The sequence below is a fragment of the Phaenicophaeus curvirostris genome, chromosome Z, assembly GCF_032191515.1.
Source record: "Phaenicophaeus curvirostris isolate KB17595 chromosome Z, BPBGC_Pcur_1.0, whole genome shotgun sequence".
Classification (NCBI taxonomy): Eukaryota; Metazoa; Chordata; class Aves; order Cuculiformes; family Cuculidae; genus Phaenicophaeus; species Phaenicophaeus curvirostris.
In genome coordinates this window covers 53,089,868-53,101,917 of record NC_091431.1, presented here as the reverse complement: position 1 = coordinate 53,101,917, position 12,050 = coordinate 53,089,868, and the positions used below count along the sequence as shown (strand labels likewise).

Here is a 12,050-nt window from a genome sequence, read left to right as displayed (position 1 = left end):
AAGCATTCTGGCTTGCATCAGAAATGGTGTGGCCAGCAGGACCAGGGATGTGATAATCCTCCTGTACTCAGTACTGGTGAAGCTGCACCTCAAATCCCATGTTTAGTTTTGGGCCCCTGAGTACTGGAAAGATGTTTAGGTGCTGGAGCATGTCTAGAGGAGAAACATGACGCTGGTGGAGGGCCTGAAATACGAGTCTTATGAGTGGCTGAGGGAACTAGTGGTGTTTAGCCCTGGAGAAGAGGAGGCTGAGGGGAGATGTTATCCCTCTCTACAACTACGTGAAAGGAGGTTGTGGTGAGGTGGGTGCTGGTCTCTTCTCACAAGTCACTAGTGATAGAACGAGAGGGAATGGCCCCAAGTTGCACCAGGGAAGGTTTAGATTGGATGTCAGGAGAAATTTCTTTACTGGAAGAGTGGTGAAGCATTGGCACAGGCTGTCCAGGGAAGTGGTGGAGTCATCATCCCTGGAAGTGTTAAAAAAACCTTGTAGCTGCGTCACTTCAGGGGCATGGTTTAGTGGGCACAGTGGTGTTGGGCTGATAGTTGGACTTGACGCTCTTAGAGGTCTTTTCAGCCTTAATGATTCTGTGAAAATGAGAAGTGAAGCAAAGGTGTAATGATGTGTGTGCATATGTGAAGTCAAGAAAGGAAACCAGCCGAGCTGGGAGGCAGCTGGGGAACAGGGAGGCGAAGAGCAAAGGAAGAAAGCTGGGAGGTGGAGGAGGAGGAAATGACTCCTAACTACCTGAGGGATTAGGTCACTGTTTAGAGTGGAAGAAGTACTCGGAACCTTTCCATACCCGTCTTTTGCCAGCCATGATTCAGGGTAGCTTTCTTTAAAGAGATACCTGCGAGTGGAGGCGGGTGTCCCAGCTTTCTGTGGCCAAGCCTGGTGTCCGGGGTGGCAGGTGGCCACTGCGAGGAACAGTAATAAAGTCACTGTGCCATCGGTTCCCCGAGATGGGCACAAAGGCACAGCTGGGACTCGTGTGTGGGGGTGCATTTAAACAGGGCAGCCCTGGTGTCTCTATGCACCCCTTTCGGCCGAGTGGGGGCTGCACAGGCCAGGGAGAGAGCTCTGGGGCACTGGCTTTGCCCCTCGTGGGGTGTTTGTGGGGGGCTCCCTCTTCGCCCCTCGTGGGGTGTTTGTGGGGGGCTCTCTTCGCCCCTCGTGGGATGTTTGTGGGGGGCTCCCTCTTCGCCCCTCGTGGGGTGTTTGTGGCGGGCTCTCTTCACCCGTCGTGGGATGTTTGTGGGGGGCTCCCGCTTCGCCCCTCGCGGGGTTGCGGGCGCCGTTGCTGTGCCGGGGGCGGCCCCCTCTGTCCGGGGCGGGGCGGGGCGGCGCCCTGCGAGCAGCCGCACGGGAAAGTTGCTGCCGGTCAGAGTTACTCTCCTCCCCTCCGTCTCCTTCTCCTCTGTCCCCTCTCCTCCCGCCCCGAGGCCGCCGGGCTGCCCGCTCCGCTCTCTCCGTCTCCTCCGGGGACCGGCCGGGGCGCTTTCTTTTTTTCCTTCCTCTTCCTTTCCTTCCTTTCCTTTCCTTTCCCTTCCCCGTACGATGGCACTGAAGTTTTAGGGACCGGAGCGCGGGGAGATGGATATGTCGGACCCAAATTTCTGGACGGTCCTTTCCAACTTCACGCTGCCGCACCTGCGGAGCGGGTCCCGCCTCCGCCGGACTCAGAGGTAAGCGGGGGCGGCTCCTCGGACCCAGGCTGCGCGGTGCCCTGCCTCCCCCTTCCAGGTGCTGATTTGTTTTGCCCTGCTCAGCCAAACTGCTCAGTGCCCTGCTTCCCCCTTCCAGTTGCTGGTTTGTTTCCCCCCTGACCAACCACCCTCCCCTTCTTTTTTTATTTTTTCTTTTAATTCCCTTAAAGACGCTTTCAGCTTGCTCTCAAATATTTGACCTTTTATCCAGAGCTGATAGACTTTATATGGGCAGCTCGGCATTGCCTACTTTGTTCGGTGTTCTTAAAGAGACAGGTTCATGTCGCTATTTTTTTTAGGTGATCGTTTGTTCATTCAGGAACGGTCTTTTCTTTCTTTTTTTCTTTTTTTTTTTTTTTGTGTGTATCATTTTCGTTATTGTCAGAAGGGGGAAAAAAAGTTTGGAAATATTAAACACTAAGAAAAAGTTAGAGGGGTTTGCCATCCATTGACGTTAGACTGACGAGTGTTAACATCGCAGACCTCTATCATGGGCAGTGGCAAAAGTTAATAGAAGTTAGTAACTTTGTTCACGAGTACCCCGTAATCCATTTTGAGACATACCAGTTACGGTGTTGAATTATATTATATACTTCAATCTGTGAAACTACCTTGAGAATTAGCTTATGTGTTATCTTTGGAGGACGTCTGTGAAATGGTTCTGCTGCTGGGTGAAAAGTCAGCAGAACACAAACAGGATAGAGCCTTAGCAAAGCTGGCTATTCCTAAGCCTTAAGTATTTATACACTGACGTTTTTCAAAAGGAAAATATGTCTGTTGAATGGCAGAAAGTTAAAATGGGAAAATTAAGTGGCCTGTTTCACATCAGTGCAAAACTCTTCCTTCAGTGTATATCTGTTCTTCATTTGTCTAACTTGGGGTAACTGTAAGTGCTGATTTATTTTATAATTAATTTTCATCCTCCTGTATGTAATTTTTACACTTGTGTAGCATCAGCTGAGTGTCCAAATAGGCCTTACGCATTTTTCTTCTGTAAATATATCTGTGTTTGCAGAGGGAAATATGCTAGGGCTTTCTCAGATAGTCTTCACTTTTCTTGCTCAAGTAGGTTTGCATCTTTGTAAAGACCTAAAAATACCTTTTGTAAAGCGTATGGCTGCATGGCAGGTTGAGGAGAGAGACTTGATGGATTTCACAAGAAACGTGAAATAAGTGTGTACCACTCACTATTTATTTATATCTATGTATGTAAATATATTTGGATGCCTTCCTGCTTTTCAAACACACTTAATACTGTACTGGATTTGCTGAAATATTTGGAAGAATTTTTAAAGCAGCACTGAATACTGTCTTAGCATATCCCATCTGGAATATCAGTTAACAGCACATGCTGCGTATGCCCTTAAGTTTTTGTATTTCCAGGATATTCAATATTTAATACCCTCTCTGTAGTAAAATTAGTATGTTACAGCATTTTGAAATGAAAAAGCCAGCAGTGGAGTTTCAAGGCTGCTTGCTCTTACTGGACCCAGATACCATTCTTTCTCAGGCTGGTTATCTCATTTAGATGGGGAAGCTCAATATCTGCTGCCTTGCTGTCTCTAGGGGAAGGCTACTGGCCCACTTCTTCAGCTCCCTTCCTAAAGGTGGACCAGTTCCCAGAACTCCTGTACTCATAATTAATCTGCTGATGTAAGTGATAGATCCCAAGATGATAAAATCGTCAAAAGAAATAAAAATAATATAAGCAGTGCAGATTCTCCTAGTTCTGCAGAAATGGGTTTGGGTTAGTTAAGGTTCTAGCTGGGATCTACGCATTTTGAGCTGTATCTCACCTGGACTACCTTCACAGGCTCACAGTCAGCCAGACTCGACTTTTACATGAAAAGGCTAGAAGAGTAGCTGCGTACCTGCCACAGGATGCATTTCCTTTCTGAGAGAGTGCTGCTGGATAGTGGTAGCCAGTCATGTTTCATATACCTTTCCAGGCATTTTAGAGGGCAGAAGAATAGGCTGTGAGTAGGCTTGAAGGGAGTTCTACTTCCTGTGATCTGAGTCTGCTGTCTGTCCTTGAGTGAAAGCTTTGGATCCACTGATTCAAGAGGTTTCTTAATAGTAACACTACCTATGAAACTGTTTTCCAACCAATTACAAGCCTTGGTGCTTCATGAAAACTTTACAAGGGACGTTAATTTCTGGTTGTATCCACGGTTGGCTCTGGGACTCCTTGCCAATGTGACAGCATTAATATTATGTTTTGGTTACACATTTTTGCCTCTTGGGTATGTTCCTTTTGCCTGTTCAATTACTTTTACCTATATAACCAGTATTCTTGCAGACTGCTAGGCCTTGTCCTTTTTAAGAGCATTATCCTGCTTTCTTGAGACTTGGGATACTGAGAATTGTCTTCTAGTACTAGGAATTCTGTTTCTTTGTACAGATTTACTTGGTGTAGGCATTTATTTCTCTTTGTTAAGGTTCTGAGAAGTAAAGAATGAAAAGATAGTCTATTCTCCTTTAACTTGCAGAGTTGAACCTGGCAGCTAGTTTATAAAATGGACATAAAACTTAGTTTATGGTCTTATTTGCTGACTGAAGTCTTCCATTACAATTTTTTTTTACTTATGTTTTCCAACAGTAGACTTAGCTGAATTTCAATTGCAGCAGCTCTTTCTGGAAATGATACCTGAACAAGAAATATTCCAACCTGACTTTCCAGTCATGGAGTAGGTTTTCAGGACTGGCAGGTAGAAAAATTCTCTTCAATTATAAATCGGATGCATTTGGTATTCAAATCACTGGGCCTATAAATGACAGGGAGAAAAAACATTTACACCACCCAGTGTTAACTTCTTTTTCAATTGTTAAAGGTGTTTTAACCCTTCATAGTACTAACTTCAGGTTCCAGCCTGAAATGGTGTTGTCTAGGGTAGAGAATGAGAGAGGGAGAGAGAGAGAGAGAGAATGTGTCTCTGTGTATGTCTCCACATTTGTTTAAATAAAATGGTGTCTAGGTTTAGGCATAGATAGGTATGCACGTGCCACTTTTTTCATATGGAAAAATCTGTAGATACTTTCAGTTTCACTCTACACTGTGTATTTAGTTCTGCCACTTTCCCTCTTTTGTCTCTGATCTTCGCCGTGTATCTTTTACAAAACCAATAGGCCAGTGATTTGGGGGGTTGTATGTGCTTTTTTTTTTTTTTCTCGCTTCTTTGTGTAGTTCCACTGAAGCAATGTTATTATAATCATTCCTCCTTTGTGTCAGAGGGTTTGTTTTTTTTTTTTTGCCCCATTGCTTCTTAGCCAAAGTAGGCTCCTGGATAATTTGTGTTGAAAATTGATGTTATTTGTGTACAGTCACTGAAGTGGTATTGAAACTTTCCTGATATGGGAATAAAATATTCATCAATCATTGAGTAATAATTCATATGTTGTAACAGTTCGTAACTTTAAAAACAAAGGCAAGTTACAACTTTATGAAGTTCAAAGAAGAGGTCGTCAAACTTCATTGTTGTTCAACTAGCTTCGAGACAGCATGGTTCCTGGAAAATGTTGAGCAGGCTCTTTGAACTTTTCCAAGTTGGTAGTTTGAGTAGATGCAATGATTTTAAAGTTACGATGTAAACTCTTGGTATTGATTTTTGTATAGATCTTGAATTTTTCCTTTGTCAACATAGTATTATATGTGAATATACTATAAATAGATTGTTTTATTTAATAACAGACATTAAATGTGGTCCTGTTGGTGACATAAGAAAACGAAGCACACTTATTAACATAAAAGCAGCCACAGAAATGAAGTGTAATGGTGTTGATGCAAGCTGAATGTGTCCGTGCCTCAACTCAAGTTGTTTCACTTCTGTTACATAGGAGTAACCACCAGTTAAAAATTTTAAAAATGAATGTATGTTGCTGTATTTTTGTTATTTTTTTAATGTGTGCTTTAGAGTGTGGTGATTTGCAGAGCTTCACCTCTTCCTTACTTTCAACCCTCTTGGTTCACCTTAGTTCCTACATACAAGAGAGAGGGAAGCTCTTATCCTAATAGATACTGAATAAATTAAGGGAGATCTTTGTCTCAAAATTCAGGAAAATAAGAAATAGGTCCATGCAGGCTATCTGTGCTTTCAAAACACAATGGCACCGAAAACGTTTTGTTAGAATTTAATCTGTCAGTCTAATGATCCCACTGCTTTCTGTGCTACGTAGGGAAGTGTTAATGTGTCTTGGTAATTGTATTGCCTTTCTTTACAGTAAGGGCTGTATGTTAGGAGGACAGTCTTATAGTCTCATCACCAAAGTGAATGTGTTGGTTTTAGTCTGTTTGGCTTGCTTGGCCAGTCTTTTTGTTCAAGCTCTTAATATAATTCAGTTTCTGCTTACAATTCAAATGTTGGTGGTGATCAGTTTTCTCCAATGAGCCATCATTGTTTCTTAGATTCAGCTGGACTGGTGAAAATTAGTCTTGTCATGTTCGTGTTCTTTGCTTTGTTTTTACTCTGAAAAAAATCCTATTTTGTTAGAATTAAGTTGAGTTTTTTAGGGTTTGACCAAAGAATCTTAGTGAGGAAAGCTGAAATAAGAGCAAAATGTAAAAAGCAGCTGAGAAGAGTGCTGGAATATGCTGAAAGAAGCTACAGATTGCTCCCCTCTGCCCTTGTTGTGCCTAATGTCCATTGTTAGACAGTAAGAGACAATTCCTCTTTCTTACCAAGGGAGTGAAAAAGACAGTAGTCCAGACATCTCTTTGTGAGCCATAGGGACATCGATGTGGGCACATTACACGAAGTTCTCCCACTCAGTTTGAATTTGGCTAACATCTGGTATTGAAGTTCCACAGAGCCATTATAGTCCTTGCTGTACTAGCAGTTGGCTGATCCTTCACAAGTGTAATTTTTAAGCACACAGCTCACCCATGCTCATTCATGGGATAGTAGTTCCCTCTTCTGCTGCAGCTTCTGTCCTTCAAACTTCTGGTGGCACTAAGCTATGTACCTGCGTGTGTAGCTGTGGATACTGATTGGTGGTCTTGCCTCTTGCAGTTCATTGTCAAAATGGAAAGTTAAAACTGTCAGAAGAAATAAAAATAAGTTAAGTTGCTTTTAGGTTAGGTTTCCAATGAATTCCACATCAGTGTTCCTGGCTTACAAAGAAAGAAATGTGAGTGGTAATGATTTGCTTAGTTATGAGACATGAAATCATTTGATGTTTAGAGTCACTGTGTTTAAAATATGAAGTTACTGCTAACTGTTTTACATCGAGCATTATTTATAAAGCTTATTAAATGTGTCACACTAATTTAATAATGGTGTTTAACATTATGTGCAGTTCTTCTGTGTATATATACAATAATCTGCAGGCTATAGGCATGGATCAGGATGTTGTGTTACATGTTATTAGAAAAATGTTCAGTAGGAGGTGAATTTGTCGGAAGGAGCACTGTGATGGCATAAGGACAGATGCATATGTGCTATACTGTATATCACAAACTGGATGAAAACACAAAGTTCACTTGTCTTTGATTCAGCCTTATTCAACAATTGTATCGCATTTAGCAACAGCTCCTGGATTTTCTCTTGGGAACTTTTCAGAGTACTTTTGCCTCTGAACCTTTGCAAATTCACTAACTGCAGTAATTGTGAAATTTTAACATCCCTTCCAAATATATAATAACAATACACAAAGTTATGTCTAGGCAAGTGTCATATATTAGTAGACTCTGAATTTCAGCTGATGAGGTGGTCTACTGCATAGCACTGCATGGTTACTCGGCCTAATTTTTTATATGACTTAAATGTACACAGGTAGACATTGAGGAGATCAATCATGATTAATATACTTTGCATTTTTCTGTACATTTCTGAGACCACATACTTCTCAGTGCTAATGTTTCAATTTTGGGGTTTGGGGTTTTTTTGCTTTGTTTCGGTTTGGTTTTTTGTAGCAGTGCATGTTCTATATACTGGTGATAAGTATGAGGCTGAGATAAAAGCAAACTAACACACACTTCCAGTGCAGCCTTAACTCTCATGGTAGGTCAGTTTTGCAGTTTTATTTAAAATGCTCAAACCAAAGCCAGTAGTAGTGAACTAGAAGACTCCTTTTGGCGTGTTTCCCAGTAAATATAACGTATCTCAGAAGTACTATAAACCAGAACAATTCCCAGATTGATCTACCCAACAGAGAGACCTCAGAACTACTAACTGCAATTTACTAGTATTCCTGCTGCTTACAGATGAGTATAAAAATACTGAGCTTATGCCAGAGTAAATATATCAAGCTTTTTACTCTTTATTTCAGTTAGCAATGATCTTTTCTAAAAAATTGTTTAGGAACAAGGAAAATAATAATGATTTGTTGTTTTTGAAATATTATGTATGGTACTTCTAAGTAAAATGTACTATTCCCATGAAATACTGCCATGTTCAGTTGGGTGATGAGAAATTAAAAACGGCTGCACTTTCCTAATCCCATTCATTCTTTTTTCTTCATATGCAGCAATTATACAGATGTTTTAGCATGTAATAGGGTGCTTTCGATCTCTTGTCATTTGTCTTTAACCTAGGCTTGAAATCACCCATTAAAGAGAATTCATTAAAAGGTTACGAGTACCAACTAGTGGATATTTTTTCCCCCCCTCAAAAACATTGAAAATGTCGAATGAGGCACTGCTTACTGGTATGGAAATCATTATTTATGCTTGTTCAGAGTGTCTGTCTTTCCTAACTAGATTGGAGTTACCTAGGTACTAGCATCCAAATAAATTATGGGAAAATCAAGGATAGATGCGTACAGTTTTATTTTTAAAAAAAAATTAGTTTATGTCAGCAGTTTTAAAAATCTGCATTAATGATGAATGGACTGTGGTGGTCCTATGTAAAAAGTGTTGATTATTGAAGGAATGTGATTCCTAATACTGTTTAATTTGCTGAAACAAATAATAGCTCAGTGTTATGCATTGGAGTAATTCATCTTGATAAAACTGTACATACACTCATTCCTTTTAGTTCTTAATTATAATATTTTATTTTAAATTTTTAAAAAAATTATTTCATTAAGATGATTTTAAAACAAACTTTCTTTTGTATGTGTCAGTAAGGGTATACATCAGTCTAAACTTTATGCTTGACAAAATTCCTATTTCTTGTTTTCAGGGGACTTGCATGAGTGTAAACTTACCAGTTGCAGAGTTGGAGAGAATGCTATCAATCTTTTGTTTGTTTTCATATGTGTCAGCATATAGATATATATGGCTGTACGGACTGTGAGTAAATACACGTAAAAATGCACAGACATTTGTATACATGAATACTAAGGCAGTAGCTGTAAAGTGATATTTGTTGAGAAGCTGAATGTGATTAATAATAAAAGGTCATTTCAGCAGTCAGAAAAACTTATTTTTTTACTTGTGCTCTATTCAAAGGCACATCTAGGCATAAATAGGATAGATGTTTCTCCATCTGCGAGTGTATTTATGGTGCTTAGAGTGTGCATTCATACTGTGGCTTTTGAAAATTCCTGAAATGCAGCCATTTATAATCTTGTTTCTGGGAAATACAGCTTGTTTTCCTAAACTAAACAAGACTCTCTACCACTGGAAGAAGGTAGTTTTCACCTGAAGCTCAACTTGAGAGGGTTAATAAATTTAAAGTTACTTTGAGTGCTTGTACTCATTATCTGTGATTGTTTTAAGTACCCTTCAAGATGTTCATAACTGAAAGAGTAGTGGAGGGTAGACTTTATTTTCTCCAGCGTTTTTCCTGCATGGATTTGGGAACACTTGCATAGTCAGTCTTTCCTTTCTGGGATCAGTGGCCCCATCGTGCATGAGATTTGGCACAGGCTTCTGAATAAAATCCTGCTTCTCACAAGAGATAGATTTGCATGTGTGGAACAACTTGCAGTGCTGTTTTGACTCGTTGCATTTTTTTATGTGTACCTGGGAGAGAGGAGTTTAATTTTTTTTTTTGCTAAAGCTATTAATTAGATACAGATTTCTAAAAGAAGCCTTTGCTTTGTTTTTGAAATACATTTAGGTATGATGCTTCTATGCATTAGTTTTAAATCCTGAAGTTACTATAGTGAAGATGGGTACAGTATTTTGAACTAGCTGAGCTTCCTTTTAGAAATCTGAGTAAAATGAATCAGCTTCTAATTTAAATTCTTTTTATTCTTAAAATACTCTGTAGGCAACTGGTGTTATCGCTTCTTGTATAAGCTGCTGGAATTTTGTGGAAAGGTATTCCTAAATTAAAATATGCAGAAATCTCAGAAGTAGAAAGCAAAAGAACGGTATGACATATTTTGTAAGCATGTACTTTAACCCTGAAACCCCCCCTCCACTAACCCAAACCAAACTGAGGAAATACGAGAGCTTGTTGGTGCACCTGATAGATGCACAGAAGTCTCTGTAACTGGGAGGCAGGAACTACTTCCAGCCAAGAGGTTGTTAGCATTCTGGCTATATGTCCCTGCATCCGTGATGGTACTGCAGTGGCTGCAAGAAGCATGTCTTGCGCTTGGACAGCTAAACAAAAGTGAGGGAGGCTGACCCCAAATGGAATTTGGAGAGTGAATGGAAAATGAGATTAATTTTGCAGGATTGTAGAAGATGCACTGCTGAGTCAATGAGAAGACATGAAACCATAGAAAATGGAGCTTCCTTCATTCTTGTCTTGACCGAATTATTTGTGACACATGTAATTTAATTTAACAATAGTAAACAATGGCTTAGTATCAGTGAGCCTAGGAATGTAGAGTGAAGTTCTGCCTTTTGGTCATGGACATTTCCTGTTGATTATAGCCTATGCTGACTGAAAGAAGGCAAAAATCTTGATCAGAAGGTTTAGTTGATAAATATATCTTTACAGATTTAACATAGTTCAAGCACAAACATAATAATTCAGTCCTTGATGAAACAGAAGTTAAATACTGATGATAAGAATAAATCAGACCTATGTTTCTACTAACAAATGCCTTGGTGTTTACCCAAATTTATTGTCAGGACAGTTTTTATAATGTTAATCCAAAATATGGCTGGGTTTTTTTTGTTATTCCTGTTTATGGGAACTGGAAGGAGGATACTTGAATGTTAACTCATTCATCTTTTCAGTGAGAAGTTGTGATTAACTAAAAACCTTTATGATAATAATGTTAGCCTTCGCGGAGTTAACTAATAAAAAGTAGATTGTGTACGTTTTTTTTACAGATCTGCTTTTTCAGTGGGTCTAGTCCTGTCTAGCTTGTTCTTTTGCATGAGTATGTCAGGGGAATTTCCATACATACTGTAATAGTAGAAGCAAAGGCTGTCAGACAAGTCCAGTGTGCTCTATTCACCTTGTCTACGAACACCCCACGCAAAAGGATAATTATGTCAGTTAACTGTACCATCAGGTCTTACCAGAACATCTTCCTTTTGCTTCCCCCATATAATGGGCAAAGAAAATATGTAACACATTTTATAAGTAAGCTGGTATTTATTTTCTTTTACTTACCTGAGGCTCTGTGATTTGGCTTCTTCTCTGGACCTTGTGCCATGTTGTGACGATTGGACTATTGTGTTTGGAGGCATCTGCTCTCCATCTGTGACCTATAAGTAAAGAGAGAACATGAGTTCTGTTGGTAAATACAGTTCTATCTAGTTTTTTCCTTCCTGCTTGATCATTTATCACATCTATTATTCTGTTTTGCTGAATGTCAAAATATTATCATCTTTTGTAAGGCTTTGATTTTGGAAAAAATTCAAAACCAAAAAATGAAACTTGTAGTTTGGGTTTTTTTTCAAGTTGGAAAACTAAGTTTCTTCACACTTTTCTTGTGTGTCTTCCTCAAATCTTAGAAGAGCAAACTGCTTTTTTTTTGTTTGTTTGTTTGTTTTTCCCTTTTCTGTGAAGGAAATGTTCCAAAGGAAATACAGAACATACTAGAGTATATGAATACACTAGGTTATTTTATTAAATATGCAAGTTGTTCGTGTGGGTCAGACCTAAGCATTCAGCATTATCTATAAATGAATACCTTTTAACCATCATGTGTTTCCTTCTTCTGATTCACAAATTATAAGTCAAGAAGGAACCAGTAAGATCACCTACTCTGACAGTCTACAGGAAACAAGACATAGAATAATAGTGTCATAGATTTAGTAATTTGGCCCTCCCAGTCAAGGTAGTGTGTTTGTTTAATCATTAAAAAGTTTGAGAAAATCTGAAAGGTTTGCCACCACTTTGGCTAGCTTTCTTTTGATTTTTGTTCCTTAAGTGAGCTGTGTTTTACCACTACTAATTTATTGCCGATGCTGTTGTCTCTCTCACTAACAGCCTTGGAAACATTGGGCTAGTCTTTTTATAAACATAAAAAAATTGTTCTGTGACTGCCTAAAT

At 39.5% G+C, this 12,050-nt stretch overlaps 1 protein-coding gene across 11 annotated transcripts in view; it reads left to right on the top strand.

Annotated features, from left to right (window-relative positions):
* Positions 1–12,050, top strand: part of MAST4 (microtubule associated serine/threonine kinase family member 4) — a 269,856-nt gene that overhangs the window by 166,242 nt on the left and 91,564 nt on the right. For 4 of the 11 annotated variants that reach the window (XM_069880714.1, XM_069880711.1, XM_069880708.1 and 1 more), the window contains exon 1: positions 1,408–1,686. The exons of the other annotated variants lie outside the window; for them this stretch is intronic. In XM_069880714.1, the coding sequence (XP_069736815.1) occupies positions 1,595–1,686 (92 nt within the window). In that variant the 5' untranslated portion in view covers positions 1,408–1,594. Of the gene's footprint in view, positions 1–1,407; positions 1,687–12,050 lie in introns of those variants that run through there. 11 annotated transcript variants of the gene reach the window in all.